At 42.8% G+C, this 24,475-nt stretch overlaps 1 protein-coding gene across 1 annotated transcript in view; it reads left to right on the top strand.

Moving 5' to 3' along the window:
* Positions 1-24,475, top strand: part of LOC115472989 (inter-alpha-trypsin inhibitor heavy chain H3-like) — a 179,587-nt gene that overhangs the window by 81,983 nt on the left and 73,129 nt on the right. The window contains 4 exon segments of the mRNA XM_030207558.1: positions 2,901-3,026; positions 12,012-12,190; positions 20,408-20,480; positions 20,483-20,592. Coding sequence (XP_030063418.1) covers positions 2,901-3,026; positions 12,012-12,190; positions 20,408-20,480; positions 20,483-20,592 — 488 coding nt within the window.

The following is a 24,475-nucleotide window of genomic DNA, read 5'->3' as shown; positions in this document are numbered from 1 at the left end:
CTTTTCAGTGTTTACTGGCATAATGAACATGGTACTAATGTGCATTGGTTTACACTCTTCTTTTTTTCACATACATGGTTTGGAGACCGTATACCCTTTTATAATATTATTTGAGACTAAAAAAAAATTTTAATTGGCACTTGACAAGAATTTTTGTGTTTAACACATTTATACACATACAACACTTTTGAGGATAATACGGTTGGAGCATTAATTATTGCCTGATATTGAGGCTGTATTCATTAACCCCCCCCTGTTTACAAAGCCATGCTAGCGGCTGCCACACGGCAATGCTGACACAGCCCATTCAAAGTAAATGGGCTGTGTTGGCATTAGCGTGGCTTTGTAAACAGGGGGGTATGTTTGCTCCTCCATACCAAGAGCTATGCTGCCACAGTTATGAAACTGAGGGCTCCCATATTCACAAATTAATTTGTAAGGGTCAGTAAACATAAACACCATTGGGAAAAAACAAAAAAAGATATAAAGGAAACCATAATTACAGTACATTAGGTGATATTTTCATATTAGTCTTGGTATTTTGTGATATTTATATTAAGAAACTAGTTTCTTTCTGATGTAAACCCCCTAATTCTATACAAGTTGCCAAAAATTGTGCACGTACATTTGTGCATGTGTCCAATTTGTGTGCACAACTTAATTGAATAATGAGCTAATTCGCATCACTAATTGGTATTTTAACAAACAATTATGGGCACTAATTTGATTTAAATAGAATTTACACATGTAAATTTAGGCGTGGAATCCATACCTAAAGCTTACGCATGACCTGAAAAAGGGGGCACAGAAATGGGAGGGTTATTGGGCTTAATGGGGGCATTCCTAAAATTAATGTACATTGTTATAGAATAACGGAGATAGACACTTAATTACATTTGCAGCATATTTCAGTTGGTGCAAATGGCCACAACTAAAGTTAGGCATGATTCCTGGGTGTAAGCGCTATTCTATAAACCGCACCTAACTTTAAACACGGCTTATAGAATAGTGCTTTTTTCAGTACTGATTTTGTTGGTACCTTATATAGAATTTAGCCCAAGAATGGCAACACTGGTGACTATAATGGTCACTATTGTGGTACCTCTATCTTGTAAATATTGTTCTCCACCACAAAAGAAAGTGGAAAAAACCAACTTCAAGAGATCAAACAAAGATCCGGGATAAGATGCTCCAAAACAAAACTTTATTCTGACCCTACACGGGCATAAATTAGTTTGCGTGAGATACCAATTTATGTGCTCCACTGTCAATCAGTACACCAATGTGCACTCACTGATCGACCCCTGAGGAAGGCTTTTGTAAAAGCCGAAACACGGCCCGTGTAGGGTCAGAATAAAGTTTTTGTTTTGGAGCATCTTATCCCGGATCTTTGTTTGATCTCTTGAAGTTGGTTTTTTCCACTTTCTTTCGTGGTGTTGAACTTTTGTGGATACTGTGAACCCCACTTGTTTTTGCAAATATTGTTCTCCGCCATATTTGTAATAGAAGATTGTAAGGATTGTTTTTCAACTTTGCCTTGACCAACAGTGCACTTGGAGTCTGCATTTTTGATTAGAAGTAATTCTGTTTGTGTGAAAATGATTTGTAATGTGGAAGAAGAAGCTAAGACACAGCTCTAATTAATTTGGTATGTGAAGAGGGAGGTGGAGCATGTTTTGAGCTCAGGCTGGCCACCTGGACAGAGAAACATGTGACCACATTCCCACATTCAAGCATATTTTTTGTAATTCTCAAGCATTCTGTAATTTTCCTTAGCTTTGAACATGAGTTCTAAGCCTAATAAAAAGGGGAATCTTAGCCAGTGAAATTAGGAGCTCATCTGTGAGTAACGTACGTACTGCGCAGAGAATTAAATTTCCTGGTCAAAGGACTCCTGGCTTTCGCTGTGAACAGGGCCCCCCCAGCTGATGATAAGAACCTGGATGTAGAAGAGATTAAGGACCAGTGATGTTGTATATAATGATGGTTTGTTATGATGTATTATTGCTTTTCCTGGTCTAGAAACTCCTAGTTTTGCTTGGATGTAGTGACCAGTGATGTAATGATTGTTTCTTTTTAACTATAGATAGATATTGTTTCTTTTCAGTTATTTAGCTTAATCATTGTGTATATATCCTAATCATTGTGTATTTTAGATGATAATGAACCTCTAATAAAAGTCTCATTTACCTAATACAAATCCAATAGAATCCACAGTAATTGGTGTTAGTGCGGTGTCAGTGAGGCAGGCTGTAAAACCAGGTCAGAACAAAAATTTAAAATGTTCTTTAAAGCTATTGCTGCCAAATTACATAAAATAAGTAGAAACATGAACGGGTTCTAGTTGCTGTTCCAAAGTACACTGAACAATTTCACTAGTCTTGTCTTTGTATGGAAGACATCTATCAGTAGTAATCAAAATTGCACTAGAAATAGAACAGGCATTGCTTGAAGTTGTGTGCAATGTCCTCTTTTTTCCCCCTTAATGCTGTGTTTATATTTTATTCACTCAGATATTCATTGCTCAGGGGTGCCTAAACGTTTGCAAATGACTGCATATGCAGCATTTTCCATATTCTTTCATTGCAATGAGCAGAAAATAACAGAAGGGCATTGAGCAGTCAACTTGGAATATATGATTAATTATCTGATATTCTAACCCGCTTTGATTCCATATAGATGCAAGCGAGATATAAATGCTGGGAATAAAATAAATAGAAACCTATCAAAGATGGTTTGGAATTTGTAATGATAGTATCCCTCTTTAGTAACAAGCACTGGAACAAAAATCTTGGCATTACTAAATCCTGATTTGGTTGTTATGCCACTCGTCTACAATTGAATTATTTTTCTTATCTAATTTGTTTTGAGATCACAAATGGAGCTTTTTTGTCTTGCAGCGACAAACATAAATGACCCTTTATTACTGGCAGTCGAGATGCTGAATAAAGCTTATAAAGAACATGAGGTACCTGAAAGAAGTGCTTCTTTGATTATCCTGCTGACTGATGGTGATCCCAATGAAGGTAAGTTTCTTTTTAGTTGAGATCACGTTGTTAGAAATTATACATGCATGATTAAGACAACATGCTCGGTTCTTGATTATTTGTCACAACACAAGAAGGCCAAAGCTCCCTTAACTACATGTACTAACAGTAAAATTACATTAATCTAATGAAGAGGGGATCTATTCATCAAGACTGACATGCTATCTCCTTACCATAGTTTCCATTTTACAGTGGAATTTTATTGAAGTAGACAACATATTTGCACCTTCCAAGGTAAAGGAGCAGAATATTGCTGGCTGGATGCCTTCAAAGGAGATACCATGACAGTATAGTGTTAATGATTTACTCCTCTATCCTGCTCATTTCTTCCCATGACAAAACACCAGAAGGCACTGATGAAATCCACACAGTCACACGTATCAAACCAAGGAAGTGGAGAAAGCCAACTACAATGTTCAGGGTGACCAAAGTTTATTCTGTCAATCAAATATGCTGATAGAATAACCCAACACGGGCCGTGTTTCAACAAGCACAGTCTTCATCAGGGGATTCTTTCAAATCAGTAAGTTATGTATTATCATGTTCAAATCATCATAACAGCATTTCTATTGAGACACAGAGTGGAAACCACTGCAGTGGTTGGTAATTGCGAAGCACTTTGCCATGCTGCGTCTCAATAGAAATGCTGTTATGACAATTTGAACATGATAATACATAACTTACTGATTTGAAAGAATCCCTAGACAAAAACTGTGTTTGTCGAAATATGGCCCGTGTTGGGTTATTCTATCAGCATATTTGATTGGCAGAATAAACTTTGGTCACCCTGAACATTGTGGTTGGCTTTCTGCACTTTGGTTTGATTTCTTTCCATGCACAGGGTGTTGACTGGAAGTCAGGTTTTTCAAAGTGCTGTATTTATACTGTGTTCTATCTAAAGCCCCTTGCAAATGAGTGAGATTCTACAGTTTTTATAGTTTTTGAGGGTGAGGAGGGGTAATATCAAATGTAACAGATACAGAACAAAGGTGCAATTGTAAAATGATACTAATAAAAAAAAATACCAGAGATAAAGATTAACCCCAAAGATGCAATAAACACAGTGAATTGAATGGATGAAAAAGCAACCATATAGGAGGGTAATTTACAGCTCTAACACATGCTATTTGCTCCTTAACACATGTTAAAAGGCGTTCCATCCAGGGAACATTGAGCCTCAAGGCCTTGGCCCGATGATCCCGGCTACTTCTTAAAGGGGCTGGTCAAACTGATGAGTCCCCTCTCATAACACCACACCTCTGGTTGCCCTGTCCACCCTGAAGACCTCCCAATCACACGAATCACACCCCACTCTTCTATAGGCCCCCTTCCAGGGCCTAACTTCAGTAATACCTGGAATTTAGGAGAGTCAGGTACAGGAATGATCTCTAGTCTCGCCTGCATTTTGGTAGCACTGGGTTCAAAATGAAGCCAGTGACCCCTAGCAGCAGTCTAACAATACTACTGCTAGAGATCACGCTGCCAGAGATATTAGTTCCTACTCACTAGTTAGCTGAATTGAATTGGAAATAAATGTTTACTATTTGTGAGAAAGGAAAATCAAGGAAGCAATTAGATCAAATTCTGGTTATCCGTTAAACAGAACAAAACAACACAGAACGGGTCCAAAGTACACAATAGAGTCCAAGAAACATAAAGAAGCACCATGGGACACAATTTCTTGAATGGTTTAACTTGAAAAACAGTAAATAACCTGACACGGGCCATGTTTCGGTGCACAGCGCCTGCGTCAGAGGTCAAGTGTGATGTGGTGTCTGATAAATTCAATGTGCAGCGACGGGACTTATCCCTATACACACTCCTAGGTTTTCTCTCAATGCGCGCGAAGCAAAGACTGTCTCTTAGTACAATCAAACAAACAGAACAATAAATTATATTTCAGGGGTCTTTGAATAGTAGTATCTTGTTAAATCTTTGAGGTAAGTCTACAAAGGAGACAGGCTAGATTTCACACTTCAGATATATACACATTTTTTAAGTTTGCTGCATACCCCAATATCAGGTGAGCAGACAAGCAAGCTGAACAGGAAATCAAAACAAGAGTGGTAAATCTTACATAAAGAAGCTTGCTGACTTTTTTGACCTAGATGACAGCTGAGGAAAAGGTAGGGATTTTGGTAGGTCTTTTTCTCTTTTCTTTCAACAGGCACTATAATTCCTACAACTGAAGTAACATAATAGATGATGGCAGATAAAGATCTGTATGGTTCATCCAGTTTTCCTGACAAGATAAATTCATAGCAAAGCTATGATGCGATACTACATATTCATACTTGATCTTGATTTATCCTTGCCATTTTCAGGGCAAAGACCATAGAAGTCTGCCCAGCACTGGGCTTGTTCTCCAACTACTGAAGCTGTCATCGAAGCTCCATTCTAGCGCATCCAAATTTGTCCAGCTAAGATCAGGGCAGAGACCATAGAAGTCTGCCCAGCACTGGCCTTGCTTCCCAATTACTGGAGTTGCCATCTAAGCACTGCTAAGTTTGTTTGGTTCCATTCTTTCCATACAGGATTCCTTGTGTTTATCCCACACATTTTTAAATTCTGTTACTATTTTCATCTCCACCACCTCCCATGGATGGGCATTGCAGGTATCTATCACTCTCTTCATGAAATAGTACTTCCTGACATTATTCTGGATTGGCCCTCCTGCAACCTAAATTCATGTACTCTAGTTCTTAGCACCTTCCCATCTTTTGAAAAGGTTTGTTTGTAGTTTAATATGTTACTGGCTACTGATGTTTCATTACTAAATATAACAGCAAGCAGGAGGAAAACAGTACTTCCACCATAGGATCCAACTTTTCAAAATGATTGGGGGTGCTAAACCCAATTGAAATTACCCTTCCCTGTACTCGGTCAAAGGAGTTTGCTCAATATTGGGGGTACTCAAGCACACACCAGCACCCACAGTGCTGGCTTCTATGACCTCCACAACAGTCAAAGGTAAACAGAAATGGGTAGAAGAACAACCAATGGTATTCCAAGACGGCAACCATAAAAAAAAAAAATCCAGAAGTCCAATGCTTCAAAAAACACCCTATTCTCCAACAATAAACAAATGCTTTGACAATCTTGACCCATCTTGAATTCAAAGCCTCAGCAATGCAGTATCAAAGTCACCTCTTTGCCAGTTTCTCTTAAGCATACGATTGACAAATAATGGGCATCACCTGTAGTGTGTTGAGGCTCCAGCAAGTGATATTTGCCTATTTATGCAACTATGACATTCTATAGTTCTAGTGCTCAGCATTCTCTTGGTTTTACCCTATGTATAGTAGCCTTCCTATTTTGGGCACATCAAGCAAGCAAGTCCCTGAAAAAGACATCATGCTTGGAATGGGTCCTGGCAAAAGAAAAAGAGGCTGCCCAAGATTCGCTAGATAGATACTATCAAGAAAGATACAGGAATGAACATAGCAGAACTGAATGAAGCTGTGAGAGATCGGAAGCCATGGCAAACACTGATCCATAGAGTGACCAAGAGCCGTACTCAATTGATCGAATAAGGAAGGAAGGAAGGAAGTAGACTGCATGGGCAAACTATGACAAATGACATAGCTAGAACTGCATTTGCTAGAAAAATTTTGTTGGTAATGTTTGACACTGGACAGATGGGTAAATGTGCTTAATGTAAGGAAGTGTTTACAAACAGAACATGAATTGCAAGGGGCATGACCTGTATGATCTACGTGGGGGGGGGGGGGGGGGGGGGGGGGGGGGGGGGTCTTCCTCCAGCAGGGAGGAATGAGTGAATTCCTAAGATTAGGATTGCTTAAAAGTGATGACAGGTGTTATATCTCTAAAACAAGGATGTAATTGTAGTATGTGCCAGTGCCTTTTAATGATTTTTTTAAATGCTGTATCCCATGGATAAAAAGTGCAATGTACAGACTGAAACTGGTGAAGTCTTTTCTTTCTCTCCTTTTCTAAATAGGTATTTCTTGATTGCCTGCTGGCTTTCGAGAAGCTGTTTCCAATGCACTGCTTGGATATCCTATCCCTGTGTTCAAATCTCCTTGCAAAAAATTTTAGATTGTTGGCCAGAAATTTCCAGATTATGTGCATAATCTGCATAATCTTAAGAACTGGCAGTATGTAGGTTCACCTTCAGTTGTCTATTGTGATAACTCAAGAAACCAAGTAATTATTCTTGTCAGTCAGTTTCCTATAAAGTTTAGTGATGAACCTGTATCGATCTTTCTTGATCAGGATATCCAAGAAGGGGATTTCATAGGCATCAAATTGTATTTTAAACTTCAGATGTGGATTGTGATTGTTGAGACAAACAAAAAATGTGTCTAATGTTCACTGCTACCTTTCCATAGAATAAATATATATCTATGTATCTTTTATGCATATGGATTTTGTCTTGAAATGGATGCATCTTCTCAAATTTGGCAATTTATGGCTATAATGGGGGCCATGAAGGCCCCATAGCTGTTTCCTTATCTGATGATAAAACTGACTGTGAAATAAAAATAGTTTTTTGTCAACGCAATCATTGCTAATGCAAGGATCAGCCTATTGGGAATGTCAAACTGATTGTTGGTGGTATAAAGTTTCTTAAATTACAATGAGTGCCTCTAGCTGTGGAATTTTTGTGTATAGTGACTCAATATCTAAGGTCACAAGCAGTAAGGTCTCCATTGAATTCTTCTAGAAGATAAATCATGTGTGAGAAGAGTCACGGACATAGGAACTTATCAAAGTTATATTCGGTCAGAAAGTAATCTGTAAAATTTGATAAAGGCTCCAAGACAGATCCATTGCCTGATATTATCAGTCTTCCCAGTGAGTTTGTGGTAGACGTGTGGATTTTCGGAAGCATGTACATCGGTGGTATAGTGGGATGTTCAACAGTTAGGTATTGTTTCTCTTTTGACGTTAATGTATTACATCTTGCTCGCACCTCAATCACCTCTGAAATCTCAGCCTTCAAGTTTTCTGTAGGGCTTTCATTTAGAGGCATGTAGAATGATCTGTCTGTGACTTGTCTCATAACTTCATAAATGTAAGCAGTTCAATCCAAAATGCTGATCCCACCGCCCTTATCGGCTGGTTTAATGACAATATTGGTGTTAGAGGATAAGGACCACAGGGCTTGATGATGTTCTTTAATCAGATTGTAAAATGGATGCTTCTTGTTACTATTTTCCAGTTCTTAATATCTCTAAGCACAACCTCATTGAAGGCTGTGATTAGTGGGTCAGATAGACCTGGGGGATTCCATTTTGAGTTATTTTTAACCATAGAGGTATCCAGTAAAGCAGTTGTAGATGTAGAGAACTGTTTAATCTGTAGTTTCCATTGAAATTTAAATAGATCACTCCTTGTCCGGAAAGGATCATATGAAGAGCTGGGGACGAAAGACAGGCATCTTTGTAATACTGTTTCTTCAATTTTAGTCAAGCTGTATTGACACAGGTTGAAAATGGGAATGTCTTCTAACATTGTTGGTAGCCTCTGCCCCTGCCTCTGTGTGGAAGTACTGTTTTCCTCCTGCTTGCTGTTGTGTCTATTTTGGGACACCCTTGGGATGGCATTTTTAGTTTCCATGGAGACCACCTACATGGGCTTATACAGAATCAAGAACCCATTGTGGAAGATGATGATGCCCCATCATCCCTTTTGGACAGATAGCCCACTCTCATTCAAAATCAAAAAGATCATCAAGAATGACTTGCACTATGTTTTTCTCTTGGAATTTCGCAGATATCAAAGAATTCCTCATGATCTTAGGATCATGAAAGGTCCAACCATGTTCCAAGATGATCAGTCATTTTTGGATAAATGGTGCAAAATATTAAATAAATTTTCTTTAGATCTTATGCCACTAATAGAAACAGCCAAAAGAAAAGCTGATTTAGCTAAGATCCATTTGAAATCAGAACTTGATAAACTGCAAACTGATGATAGCAATTTTGATGTGGTTATTCAAGAAGTTAATGCATGTAGTAAGGCATTCAGACAAGAGGTTAAGAGAGGTAAAATGGATACATTTAAACATGACATTGAAGATGACAAAAGAGGCCTGATATATCCTTGTGCAGTCTCAAGGATGAAATGCCAGCAGAATAGGTTCACTAAACAACAATCAAGATCCAAATCATGTAAACCATCCAAAAATAGGATCAGATCTATAGAAGAATAAACAATATAAATAATAGGAATGAAACAGCAGTGAGAACCGAATACGTCATGAACAGCACACATCTCTAATAAGGGCAGATAGAGAAAGGAGTTGTAAAAGAAATTAGAAGAACATTAGACGATGACTTTTTCACCTCCCTCCCACGCATCCTGCACCAACATCATGGCCCTCAAAAGTTTTTTTAGAACAACTTTAGACAAGAGATCCTCTATACCAAGGGCAGAGAACTTCAACGCCAGGGCCAACGTATCAAGATTACAGACCCAATTTCCAATTGAAAATAACTCTAAATAATTCAGAACTGTCAACAAATTCAAGTTAATTTGATAAAAGAGAATTATACCTACAAATAGGATTGAAATTTGGAAAATAATCAACGATCTAACACGCTTAGGTTAATAAATTTTCCTAAGCAGGTTTCAATCTCACCTCTTATTACCTTTAAAAAATTCCTAACGGAATTGAAAATTCTGAACACTCACATCCTCCTATAGCAAAAATGTACTATTTGTTACCTTTTGTATAGAAAGATGTAGAACATGGAATAGGAGTTGGTGTCCCAACGGAGACTTTAGATTTGAATTTAACTCAAATAATTGAAGACGACCATGTGGGATTGACAACCAGCAACACTAAAGTAACTTATATTACAACCTGATAGATACTGGATTCTGAAACAATATTTTCTTCATAAGAACAAGTTTTCCTGAATTGTAAATAAGAATGTTTCCCGATGTCTCTAAGACAACTCAAAAGAAAAGACAAGAGTTTCTAAAACTATGCCCTAAAGCTTTGCAATTGGGTGCTTTATTTGGTTAAATTTTCTTGCAAATGTGTCTAAAGTTAAATTCTATTAAATATGTATTTTTTGATTCAAAACAGTTAAACCCTTTCTTGGAAACTAGGATAGATGACTCCCACCAATGCCACAACCAAGGACTGTAATCATTTCTACTCCGTATAAGTATTAGTATACTGGGCTCTCTTCTCAGGCCCTGTAAATTTGTATGGTAGAGATATTAATTTCTATATCCTTAAGTATTGTGTACTGCCTCCCAATATAGTGGACTATAGATGAGTAAAGGATCATTTGCTGGAAATAAGTTGATATACAACAATTTCTGTTAGAATGTATTATGACAGTCATCCTTTTCATTTCAAGATTTGTTCTTGAAGTTAAAATGTAAATGCAATAAAAAAAATCCAGATACACAACAGAGCTCATTTTTAAAGAGAAAAACATGCAATCTGCATTTGTATTTTCAAAACCAATTTTAGATGTTTTCTCTTAAGTCCGTCAGAAGTGCATTCAAATCACAAGGGGGCATGCCAGGGCATGTTAAGGGCAGGATGTGGTCGTTCCTAACCTTGGATGGTTTTCAGCCATAATGGAACAAACAAAACTGTCCAAGACTAAAACTAAGTTAGACCCTGTTTTATAACAAACAGGCACAAAAAAGATGCCTTAAATGACCAGATGACCACTAGAAAGGAATCAGGTGACCTCCCCTTACTCCCCCAGGTATCACTAACCCTCCCACCCACAGAAAAATGTGATTAAAAACTTATTGCCAGCCTCAGATGTTATACTCGGTCTATTAGAATAGCATGCAAGTCCCTGAGTAGTCTAGCGGGGGTGCAGTGCACTGCAGACAGGTGGACCAGGCCCATATGTCCCCCTACCTATTACACTTCTGAGGAAAACTGTGAGCCCTCCAAAATTCACCAAAAACCACTGTACACACATATAGGTGCCCCCTTCACCCTTAAGGGTTATGGTAGTGGTGTACAGTTGGGTAATGGGTTTTGGGGGGCTCAGCAGGCAAGATAAGGAAGCAGTGGTGAGTTGCCCCCTAGGGGTGCCCTATTGCTTTCCTGGATGTCAGGGGGACCAGTCTAACTAAAAATGCTGGCTCCTCCTAATCCCATTGGCTTGATTTTGTGTGTTTTGCACTTGGACGTTTTTTTATTTGAAAATGGACCAAAAAAAAACAAAAAAGTCCAAATCACAAAACCTGTTCAAACAGTATTTAACAACAACAACAAAAAGATAGACCTTTTTCTTTTTTGAAATGATCTTCTTTGCTATTCAGATTTTGAATGTTTTTTGCAAAACGTCCAAAGTCGGACTTAGACGTCCTATCAAAAATGCCCCTCCAACATCAACCAGCTCACCTTTATCCACATGTTTGTTCATCCCTTGCTATTACTGGCCAAATTATTTGTCTCCAGGTGGATTACAATATCAGTATGAGAATCCTTACGTCTTCTCAGATCACATTTATTTGGTTGGTACATCTGGAAGCAGGGATCCTGGAAGGCACTTTACTAGATTGGATCCTTGGAGAATTTTCAGGGGCGTAGCCAGAAAATAGATTTTGGGTGGGCCTAGGCAAGAACCTGGGTGGGTACCAAGTTTCTCCCCCACCCCAACCAAAACAAATATCTCAGCTGGTGAGAAAACGCTTCTTTCAACCTTGGCAGTCTGCAGCAGGCATGCGCTGAAAACGGAGCATGTGCAGGTGCCAGTAGCGTGGAGACTAGCATTTTTGTTACCATCAGGGGAAGTCTTCAGCTGGTAGAGCTTGGGATCTCCATCAGCTACCACTAAATGTGTGCTACTGTTGGGGTGGCGTAGCCACAGTCCACCTGTGGCTACGCCACTGGACTGGATAGGCTGTATGGTCTTTATCTGCCTTCATTTTCTATGTTTGTATGTACAAATACGAGACTTAGCACTAGAGTCATGGGGCAAACCCTTTTTATGGACTTTTCTGTGCTTGCAGGGGAATCAAATACTGAAAATATTCGAAAAAAGTAAAAGAATCCGTTGCAGGAAAATATTCCTTGTACTACTTGGTTCGGGAATTACTTGAATTATAACTTTTTGGAGAAGTTGGCACTGGAAAATTTAGGTGTGGCACGCCGTATATATGAAGATTCTGATTCTGACTTGCAGTTACAGGTAAAAATTTCACTCAACACTTTATTGATTTCAGTATAACTCAAAGCACCTCAGGTAAATCCTCTTCATCAGGAAGTACACTTGGAGGAGTTAAAGCAACAATGTGCTGGAGTTAGTTTGCATAGGTTCTCACAAGCTCATGTTAAAAAACAGGAGATTGTTATTCAATGCCAGTTAATTGGATAGAGAGCATCTTACCTGGTAATTCGTCCTGAGTGAGTATTCAGTGGCACGTCCCTGGATAGTGCTGCTGAATATCCTCTCTAACAAGTTAAACCCAAACTGGCTATTGTGTGGGTGGTTTGGGGGCAGAATTGGTATTTATCTGGGTACTGGGTGATTTTCAGCCAGGATCAAGACAGGTAAACTGGGTATATACAACTGCACAAAATGCATTCTCAACTTATCCTGGTCAAGCCTATCTGTGTCCCAAATGCAAGTTAGTTGAGAACCTGGACAAAGGGGTCAGTCAAATGAACTGCCTTAAAGCAGCTTATTTGACAAGTCCTCTGACCCCTCCCTGATCCTCATTAAAGCCCTGCCCCCACTCAGATCCCCCTCCCCAATTCCTGATCCATAATAAAGAGCACCTCTCAGATCTCCTTCCCTCCAACCCCCCACGAGCCACAAGAAAGACCCCCTCAATGAGATACCCCTCCCCTACAAGACATTCCCTGATAGTCTAGTGGGGCAGAGCAGGAGCAGTCCCATTCTACTCTGTCTGGCTCTGTGTTGAAAATGGCAACAATGAGCCCTTATTTGGAACACTTCCCCTTAGTAGTAATACCGTGAGACTACTGGTAAGGGGTCATTGTGGCTGTTTGAACCTGTAGCCAGGACAGGGTGGGAGGAGACTGCTCCTGCCCCATCCCACTAGACCAGTGGTTCTCAACCATTGTGTCACAACACACTAGTGTGTCATGAGCACCTGGAAGGTATGGTGCAGAGTTGGCACAAACACAGAAGTGGCTTAGAGGAAAGATTGGTAGCAGAATACCCAACCTGGCCCTGGCGGAAGGAGATGAGCTACAACAATCCTGATACCATCTTCCTTCTTTGAACTGCCAACAGAAAACTCCATTTAATCAGGTTTCTGGTGTACAGAGCCACCAGAAATCAAAGCATGCTAAGTACGGTTTGCTGTCGATACAACCCAGGAAGCATAGGCACCCGTAGAAGAGGCTTGGGAGGCTAAGCCTCCCGACCAGGACCGTGACCTTCTCCCACGTGACCTTCTGCCCCCACCCTGTGAGCTGCAGGGCTTCCATGCGCCCAGGGTCATTCCATCTTCTCCTGTCTGCCCTCAGCTCCCCGATGCCCTTGTTTCCTTCCTGCCACCGCCCTGACTTAAAAATATTGTATTTTTCCTCGAGTCTGGCATCGGCATGAAAGCAGCAGGCTCGGGCGGGGCTCCAGCCTTCCCTCTGCATGGTTCTGCCCTCGCGGAAACAGGAAATACGTCAGAAGAGGGCGGAGCCATGTAAGGGAAGCTGGAGCCGAGCCGAGCCTGCTGCTTTCAATGCTGGCGCCGCGACTCGAGGAAAAATACAATGTTTAAAGGCAGGGTGGTGGCAGGAAGGGAAACGAGGGCTATCGGGGAGCTGAGTGCAGACAGGAGATGATGGACGACGGGGGAGCGGGAAATCGGGGGGGAGGGCTGGAAGAAGGCATGAAATGTCTGGCATTGAGTGGGGTATGGGCTAGTAAGGGAGATGGTGACATGGGCCTGCTGGGGGGAGGCTGGAAGGAGATGGATAACATGAGTGGATGGAGGGATGGGCAGGGGGGAGAGGAAGGTTTGCTGGACATGGGAGGATGGAGGGGAGGGCGGGGAGAGGAGAGTTGCTGGACATGGGTGGAGGAGGGGAGGGGAGAGGAGGGTGCTGGACATGGGTGGATGGAGGGGAGGGCAGGGGAGAGAAGAGTTGCTGGACATAGGTGGATGGAGGGGACGGCAGGGGAGAGGAGGGTTGCTGGACATGGAGGATGGAGGGAGGGCAGGGGAGAGGAGAGTTGCTGGACATGGTGGATGGAGGGGAGGGAGAGGAGGTTGCTGGACATGGGTGGATGGAGGGGAGGGCAGGGGGGGAGAGGAGGGTTGCTGGACATGGGTGGATTGAGGGGAGGGGAGAGGAGGATTGCTGGGACAGGATGGAGGGGAGGAAGAGTGAGGAAGGAATGAGATGAGGGAAAAGGAAGAGAGAAAAACTGCACATGGATGAAGAAAATAGGCAGAAGCTGGATCCACTGGACAGTCAAGTCTGTGGAGGACCCAGCTTTTTCTTACGGATGTAGGGCAAGAATGAAGAAGAAAGGCGGGAAGTAAAGAAATAAATGGAAAGGAAGCCCTGGAAACGGAGTTAAGAGGACGGATAGCAGCAGAATCAGATACTGGGCCAGCATGATCAGAAAAAACAAAGTCACCAGACAACAAAAGTAGAAAAGATCATTTATTTTCATTATAGTGTTTGGAATATGTCTGACTTGAGAATTAGATGCTCGACATTAAGTTTATATTTATTTACTTATTTATGGCATTTTATCCACATTAAACATGATTAGGGTGTTTTGTGACTCTACATGAGAATTGTGATATGATCTCTTGTTTCATATTGTTGACGGTCTGCATTTTCCTTATGGGTGGTATATTGGTGTATTAGGTTCTGCCCAGTTGTAATATTAGGGTACAGTAAAGGTTCTGAGTGTTTTTGCACAAAGTTGTGCATAGTGTTTTGCAGTTGAGCGATTGTGGTTAGTATATGTTTTTGGGCATCCACTTATCTTGACATATGATACATATCTAATATCTACATTTAATAAAAGGTATTAATTGTGACTTATTTTTATTTTCTGTGTATCAGACAATATGGATTTAAGCTCCACCCATGGCCCCACCCCTAACCCTGCCCCTAACCCCACCCCCTTTAGCCTCCCCAAACAGTTGGGCACCGACCGCCTATGCCAGGAAGGATCATGTAGCCAAATCTATTGAGACCAGGCTTGGTTTCCTACTGCTGCTCTCCCGTCTATGTCACTGCCCTGTTGAATATTGAAGAACCTTACGAGGCTGGAGAGCTGGGCGGCTAAATGGCAGAAGACGTTTAATGTGAGCAAGTGCAAGGTGATGCATGTGGGAACAAGAACACCGAATTATAGCTACGTCATGCAAGGTTCCATTGTTAGGAGTTACGGACCAAGAAAGGGATCTGGGTGTCGTCGTCGATAATACACTGAAACCTTCTGCTCAGTGTGCTGCTGCAGCTCGGAAAACGAATAGAATGTTGGTATTATTAGGAAGGTATGGAAAACGGTGTGAGGATGTTATAATGCCGTTATATCACTCCATGGTGCGACCGCACCTTTAGTATTGTGTTTAATTCGGTCGCCGCATCTCAAGAAAGATATAGTGGAAATTGGAAAAGGGTGCAGCGAAGGGCGATTAAATTGATAGCGGGGATGGGACGACTTCCCTATGAAGAACGACTAAGGAGGCTAGGGCTTTTCAGCTTGGAGAAGAGACGGCTGAGGGGAGGACATGATAGAGGTATATAAAATAATGAGTGGAGTGGAACAGGTGGAGGTGAAGTATCTGTTCACGCTTTCCAAAAATATTAGGACTAGGGGGCATGCGATGAAACTACAGTGTAGTAAATTTAAAACAAATCGGAGAAAAGTTTTCTTCACCCAACGCATAATTAAACTTTGGAATTTGTTTGCCGGAGAACGTGGTGAAGGCGATTAGCTTGGCAGAGTTTAAAAAGGGGTCACACGGTCTCCTAAAGGACAAGTCCATAAACCGCTACTAAATGGACTTGGGAAAAATCCACAATTCCAGGAATAACATGTATAGAATGTTTGTACATTTGGGAAGCTTGCCAGGTGCCCTTGGCCTGAATTGGCCGCTGTCGTGGACAGGATGCTGTGCTCGATGGACCCTTGGTCTTTTCTCAGTGTGGCATTACTTATGTACTTATGAAGCTGCACTTTGGGAAAGGGGGAAAGGGAGAGAGAGCGGACAGAGAGCTGCTGCACCATAAGGTGGAGGGGAAGGATAGAGGACAGGAATTTGCTGTACAATAGGGGTGAAGGGGAAGGGAGAAGGAACAGGGAACTGCTGGACTATAGGGGTGAAAAGAAAGGAGAGGGAACAAGGAGATGCTGGGGCCGCACGTGTGGAGGGGAAGGGACAGGGAGATGTTGGATCGTAGGGGTGAAGGAGAGAGAGGGGGCAAGGAGATGCTGGGCTACAAGTCCTGAGAGAAGAGGGTGGACAGGAGATGCTGGGCTAGAAGTGGGGGGGGGGGGGGGAGGACAGAAAGGGAGACACTGAGATGCTGGGTTATAAGGGTGTATGAAGGGAAAGGGAAAGGAAATGCTGGGCATGGTGGAATCATGTAGGAGGAGGCCATAGGAGTTATCTAGGAAATGAGTGATAGGAGGATGGTGTGTGCAGAAGGTAAAAGTGTAGTACTGGGGAATAGGTTGAAACAGAAGGGAATAGGAGGCCAGGGAATTAGTAAGAAAGGAGAAATGGCGCTAGAGGGTAAGATGAGGAGAGATAAAGTTGAGAGGTAAGTGAAATTCTTATTTAGTTCACAAGCAGGCTTATTTTCAAAAGAGAAGGACGTCCATCTTCTGACACAAATTGGAAGATGGGCATCCTTCTCACAGGGTCGCCCAAATCGGTATAATCGAAAGCCAATTTTGGTGTACCCAACTGCTTTCCGTCGCGGGGACGACCAAAGTTCCCGGTGACGTGTCAGAGGCGTAGCGAAAGCGGACTTGGGCATGCCTAACACATGGGTGTCCTCCGACCCATAATGGAAAAAAAAGGGCATCCTTGATGAGCATTTGGAGGACTTTACCTGGTCCTGTTTTTCTTTTCTTTTTTATTATTTATTTATTTATAATTTTACAATTTACATCCGTGTTTACATGTTTAAGATATTAGGATTAATATGTAGGATTGCTCCAAAGAATTAACAGAAATGTATAGACTATCATTCTTCTACATTGACCACAATAATGGGACAAAATACTAGGAAAATATATTAAGGAACCATATCATCTTTCGTTAAGTTGAGAGGAAAAAGAAAAAAAGCACATATACCAGCTAGCTATATTACCAGCATATTATTCTGTGTGAAGATTCAGGGAAAAAAATTAGCATTACTACCCTCCTCTTTAGAAATTACTAAATTTTTTTTTCATTTTCTCAGGACCAAGAAATACATAATTAACATAATTAAGGATACAAACATCTACAAGGGTATTTTAATACATAAGTTCCACCTAATGCAAGCATTCTTGGTTTTAATGCCATGAATTCTCGCCTTCTTTTCTGAGTTTCTTTATTCAAATCAGGAAATATTTGTTATCTTGGCTCCTAAGAATTGCGCATTCATATGTCTAAAATATAGACGAAAAATATTATTCCTATCTGGTTCAAAGGCAAAAGTCACTAGGAGAGTTGTACGCTGAGTTATCACCTCCAAAGAACTTTCCAGGAATTCCGTAAGATTAAGTCCAATGAGTTCTGATTCCAGTTATATATTGAGCTCTGACAATTGGTGGATAACCTTTCGTCGGAACTCCCAAGATTTCGCCAAGATATTTTTTTACTATATCTATTGCTGGAATCAATGTTGACTTGGGGAAATTAAGAAATCTTAATTATGTCTCCTCCCGTGATTATCAAGAAATTCCAGCTTCCTAGCCAGAATTTCCCTGTTTTAAATCATAGTTCCTGTTAAGTGCTGTAATTTTTTTGTCTCATCTCCTAGCATTTCAGTTGTCTTTCGTTTTCTTGCATTCTTCCAGATAAAGATTCTTGTCCTTGTTCCATTTTAATAGAATTTGTTACCTGAGTAAGGGTTGTGTTAATACCCTGAATGGCATCCCACAGCGTCTCCAACGTTATTACAGCAGGTTTTAGTTGCCCTTGACTCCCCTTAGATGCAGCCTCCAGATCCAAGGGAGATACAGAGCTTATAGCTCTTGTATTTCCAGTTTTTAACAATTCTGGGGTCGAAGTAGTGGCAGGACATCCTCCAGCCGCTCGAGAGGTCACCGCATCGGGAGATATCTCTGGCGGCATCCCTGTCGATCGGGACAAGATGGCGCCAAGAGAGGACGTGCGCTTTTGAGCTCCCGATACCCAGCTGACATACCTGAGAAAGCAGCACTCTTCCCCTGTGGATAAATGGAGAAGAGGAAGGGAAAGACCAGGGCTTTACCCTCCTCCAACCCTGGAAAACTGGCTTCCCAGCAAATATGCGGGAACAATTTGGGAGTTCAGGCGCTGAAAGCGCAAATACCAATGCTGATGGGACCCGATGCTGGTTAGTCGGACCATAGCATAGAGGCGGCTTTGTTAAGCCCGTTTCAAACTACAGCTCCCCCTTGGTCCTGTTTTTCTTACGACCAAGGTGCCCAAACTGACTAGATGACCACCGGAGAGAATCGGAGATGACCTCCCCTTACTCCCCCAGTGGTCACTAACCCCCTCCCACACTCAAAAAACATCTTTCAAAATATGTCGTACCAGCCTCTATGCCGGCCTCAAATGTCATAATCAGGTCCATCACAGCAGTATGCAGGTCCCTGGAGCAGTTTTAGTGGGTGCAGTGCACTTCAGGCAGGTGGACCCAGGCCCATCCTTCCCCTATCTGTTACACTTGTGGTGGTAAATGTGAGCCCTCCAAAACCCACCAGAAACCCACTGTACCACATCTAGGTGCCCCCCTTCACCCGTAAGGGCCATGGTAGTGGTGTACAGTTGTGGGTAGTGGGTTTTGGGGGATTGGGGGGCTCAGCACACGAGGTAAGGGAGCTATGAACCTGGGAGCAATTTATGAAGTCCACTGCAGTGCCCCAAGGGTGCCAGTTGGTGTTCTCTCAGGGTCGCCCAAATCGGCATAATCGAAAGCCGATTTTGGGCTTCCTCAACTTCTTCCCGTTGCGGGGACAACCAAAGTTCATGGGGCCTGCTGGCACCGTAGTGAAGGCGGGACCTGGGGCGTGATTAAGAGATGGGCGTCCTCGGACGATAATGGAAAAAGAAGAGTGTCCCTGACGAGCACTTGGCCGACTTTACTTGGTCCATTTTTTTCTTGTGACCAAGCTGTGAAAAGGTGTCCAAACTGACCAAATGACCTCCCCTTACTCCCCCAGTGGTCACCAACTCCCTCCCACCCTAAAAAAAACTTAATTTTTTTTTTGCCAGCCTCAAATGTCATACCCAGCTCCATGACAGCAGTATGCAGGTCCCTGGAGCAGTTTTAGTGGGTGCAGTGCACTTCAGGCAGGCGGACCCAGGCCACCCCCCCCCCCTACCTGTTACACTTGTGGTGGTAAATATGAGCCCTCCAAATCCACCCGAAACCCACTGTACCCACATGTAGGTGCCCCCCTTCACCCCTTAGGGCTATGGTAGTGGTGTACAGTTGTGGGGAGTGGTTTTGGGAGTCTCAGCACCCAAGGTAAGGGAGCTATGCACCTGGGATCATTTGTGAAGTCCACTGCAGTGCCCCTAGGGTGCCCAGTTGGTGTTCTGGCATGTGAGGGGGACCAGTGCACTACGAAGCTGGCTCCTCCCACGACCAAAGGGCTTGGATTTGGTCATTTTTGAGATGGGTGTCCTCAGTTTCCATTATGGCTGAAAACCAGGGACGACCATCTCTAAGGTCGACCATCTCAACATTTAGGTCGACCATGTCTAAGGTTGACCTAATGTTGAGATTTGGGCATCCCCAACTGTATTATCGAAATGAAAGGTGGACGCCCATCTTGTTTCGATAATAAGGTTTTCCCTGCCCCTTTGCGGGGCCATCCTGCGAGGACGCCCTCATGAAAACTTGGGCGCCCATTTGATTATGCCCTTCCATGCTTTCTTTTTTTGTTTTAGGTTGGGGCAGGGGTGTAATTTGTATTGTGTTCATGATTTCAGCATGCCCAATCATTTTCAGAAGTTGGCTTCTATGAAACACTCAGTCATGCCCCCAGGTACTTGTCAATCACCCTCCCTTCACCTAATAAAGAGTAAAAGAGAACTCTCTGGAATGCATGTCATCCATATTATTCCCCTCTTTCCAAGTACTAGGGAGTACAACTTAATAGTTATTATTCAGAAGAAATAAGAATAACTGTTTAAATAAGAGAATTAATAAATAAATACATGCTTATTTATTCTTTGTTTTCTCGTTTAAACTGCTAAAGGGTTTCTATGATGAAGTTGCTAATCCCATGCTCCTTGACATGGAAATGCAATACCCAGAAAATACAGTTGCTGATTAACCCAGAACAATTTTAGAAATTACTATGATGGGTCTGAAATTGTGGTGGCAGGACGGATCACCGACAACGATCTCAACGAGTTTACTACAGGTGTGAAAGCTCAGGGAGTAAGTATTCTACAGGGTTCTTATTTCAAATATACCAATTTATATGAAATCAAGGCATCCATAGTGTTTTTTTAAACTGTATTCTAGATTTGAAAATGAAATGAAAGTAAAGTGTTTTAGTTGCCTATCCTGCTTATAATCAAAAGTGAAAAACGCCTATATTCCGACCTAAATCGGGACATGGACGTCTTTCTCACGGGGGGTTGCCCAAATCGGTATAATCAAAAGCTGATTTTGGGTGTTTCCAACTGCACTCTGTTGGGGGAACGAATAATGTTGATGGGGGCGTGTCGGAGGCATGGTGAAGGCGGGACTGAGGCGTGGTTATCGGCAGAGCAGAGATGTGCGTGCTCGGCCGATAATGGAAAAAAGAAAGGCGTTTTTAGAGAGAATTTAGGTCACTTTTGTTGGACCCGTTTTTTTCACGAACATGTCCCAAAAAAGTGCCCTAAATGACCAGAAGACCACCGGAGGGAACCGGGGATGACCTCCCCTGACTCCCCCAGTGGTCACTAACCCCCTCCCACCAAAAAAAAAAACGAACGTTAAACACTTTTTTTTCCAACTTGTAAGCCAGCTTCAAATGTCATACCCAGCTCCATGACAGCAGTATGCAGGTCCCTGAAGTAATTTTAGTTTAGTTGGTGCTGCGCGGGACCCATGCAGAGAGGAAAATCGGAAGAAAAAAAAACCAAGCAAGTGCAGTCAGGGACGTCTAAATTACCACGATAGTAAAAGGATTTGGATTTGAAACAGCAACCTTCTGATTACAAGCTCAGTGCTCTAGCCAGTGCACCACGATATCCAGTAGTTTAGATGTCCTTCCCTTTCCATTAAGTCCCTCCAAGTTTCTGTCAGCCAATCACAGCTGTTTAGCTGACACTGATGTCAGCTAAAGGAGCTGTGATTGGCTGACAGAAACTTGGAGGGACTTAATGGAAAGGGAAGGCTGTCTACACACCTGAATAACGTAGTGCACTGGCTAGAGCACTGAGCTTGTAATCAGAAGGTGCTGGTTGATTCCCCCTTTTACTATTGGTTTAATTTGGAGGTCCCTGACTGCACTTGCTTGCTTGTTTTTTTTTTTCTTTCGATTTTTCCTCTCTGCATGGTCCCGCAGCAGTACAACTAAACTAAAATTGCTCTGGGGACCTGCATACTGCTGTCATGGCGCTAGGTATGATATTTGAGGCTGGCATAGAGGCATCTCAGGGGGACCAGTGCACTATGAATGCTGGCCCCTCCCACGACCAAATGCCTTGGATTTGGTCGTTTTTGAGATGGGCTGCTTCGGTTTCGATTATCGCTAAAAAACAAAAACGCCCAGCTCAAAAAAACACCCTAATCCAATGTATTTTCGAAAAAAAGATGGACGTCCATTTTTTTCGAAAATACAGTTCGGCCCGCCCCTTCACAGACCCGTTCTCAGAGATGGACGTTCTTACACATAGGCGTTCCTGTTTGATTATGCCCTCATTGTCATCAAACAAGTTATAAATAGCAGCTTTTTATTAATTCAAATATCTGTGATAGTTTTCAGGATATGTGTTACCTTCATCAAGTCAGTGAAGAAACAACACAATTATACCAGGGTTAAGCAGTCCAGAATCAGTTAAGCAGAAGTGTGTTTGCACAGGTTAGAAAGTTACTGTCTCATTTCGAATACTGTGAGCCCTTGGGTCCTGCTGGAGGCGGAGAAACCCACTGGCCTCCAAAGGATAGCCGGACAACCACTAAGTTCACCCGCGGCGACCGCCGTTCACTGGAAGTGAGCCCCCAGCTGCAGGCGGCCAACGGGACTTCAGGAACCCCAGGGGTCGGCAGACTGGCCTGATGAGAAAGGCAGGAGCAAGCAGAGATGGTCAGAAACAAGCAGTATTCAAGGCTGGCAGCAAACTAGGATAGTCAGAACAAGCAGTAGTCAGGGCTGGCAGCAAACAAGGATAATCAGGAACAAGTAGTAAAGTCCAGAACCAAGAATACAGACACCAGATCCACGAGCACTGCAGCTACCCTGGAACAGAATAGTAGCCGAAGCACAGAAGGGCTGAAGGCAGGGCTTTAAATAGAGAAGCGATCTGAGTCAACCATACTCAGCTGTATCCAACATGGCTGCCACCATAGGAGATCCTCCCAAGACCAAATATGGAGTTCCTTCCTGTTCTCATTGCTACAAGATGGCTGCCCTCTCCTGAGCTAGCCAAGATAGCTGCTGCCCTTGCTCCAAGTCGGATGACGGCTGGTGGACTAGGAAAACCGAAACATGGCTGATTCCTCTGAGTTAACCAAGATGGCCGTGGTCTTGCTCCAAGCTAGATGATGGCTGCCAGGCTTAGGAAACCGAACCAAACCTTCCTAAGCCTGATCCTCCTCCCTTTCTGAGGAGCCCGTGGCTGATCCCAGTCGGGGGGAGCGCCGAACAGGTGAGGAACGTGACAGTTACAGGCTTCATTAAAATGACAGCTCTGGAAAGATGATGGGTGGGAGGGGAGCAGTTGATGTCTGACAAAGGAGACAGAGCCAGTAGTTCTTTATATAAGACCAGTGCTTTTTTTGTAGAAAAAAAGGTGCCAGTACTCATTGTGGGCGGGGTCACCACACATGGCACCGCCCCTATTATAGCCACACCCACATTAGCCACACTCCTTATACCAGCCATGGCGCATATAAACAGACATCATTGAAAATATTATACTAGTATAGGAGAAAAAAATAATGTGATTTTTTTTCATTATAAATAATTTCTGTAAGCTGTTACAGCTCCAGTATACCCAGTGCAAAATAAGACAAATTCCAAACACTAAAATGAAAATAAAATGATTTTTTTCTACCTTTGTTGTCTGGTGACTTTGTTTTTCTATCCATATTGGTCCCAGTCTCTGATTCTGCTGCTCTCTATCTGTTCTCTTAACTCCGTTCCAGGCTTCCTTTCCATTTATTTCTTTACTTTCCTCCTTTCTTCTTCTTTTGTTGCCCTGCATCCATAAGTAAAAGCTGGGTCCTCCTCCATGGAATTGACTGGTGGAGGTATAACATGGATCCAGCTTTTGCCTATTTCTCCATCCATGTGCAGTTTTTCTCCTCTTCCCTTTCCCTCATCTCCATCCATGCGCATCTTCTTTTTTCTTTCCTCCCCTCCATTCATGTCCAGCATTTCTCATCTCTCTTCCCTCCTCTGTCTCCATATAAAGCATAATTCTCTCTCCCCTCTCCTCCATCCAAGTCAGCATTTCTCCTCTCTCTTAGCCAACTCCTCCATCCATCCATGTCCAGCAATTCTCCTCTATCTCCTGCTCTCCTCTCCATCCATTTCTAGCATTTCTCCTCTCTCCCCTCTCATCCATGTCCAGCAATTCTCTCTTCCCTGTCCTCCCCTCCCTGTCCAGCGATTCTCCTCTCTCCCCTCCATGTCCAGCACTTCTCTCTTCCCTGTCCTCCCCTCCCCGCCAGCGATTCTCCTCTCTCCCCTCCATGTCCAGCAATTCTCTCTTCCCTGCCCTCCCTCCCTGTCCAGCGATTCTCCTCTCTCCCCTCCATGTCCAGCAATTCTCTCTTCCCTGTCCTCCCCTCCCCGTCCAGCGATTCTCCTCTCTCCCCTCCATGTCCAGCAATTCTATCTTCCCTGCCCTCCCCTCCATGTCCAGCAATTATCTCATCCCTGCCCTCCCATCAATGTCCAGCAATTCTCTCTCCCCTGCCCTTCCCTCCCATCCCATGTCCAGCAATTCTCTCTCCCTTGCCCTTCCCTCCCATCCCATCCTATGTTCAGCAATTCTCTCTCCCCTGCCCTTCCCTCCCATGTCCAGCAATTCTCTCTCTCTTGCCCTTCCCTTCCCATGTCCAGCAATTCTCTCTCCCTGCCCTTCCCTCCCATCCCATGTCC

Source organism: Microcaecilia unicolor, chromosome 6, assembly GCF_901765095.1.
Source record: "Microcaecilia unicolor chromosome 6, aMicUni1.1, whole genome shotgun sequence".
Classification (NCBI taxonomy): Eukaryota; Metazoa; Chordata; class Amphibia; order Gymnophiona; family Siphonopidae; genus Microcaecilia; species Microcaecilia unicolor.
Note: the sequence above shows the minus strand (reverse complement) of the source record. Positions and strands in the feature narration are given on the sequence as shown.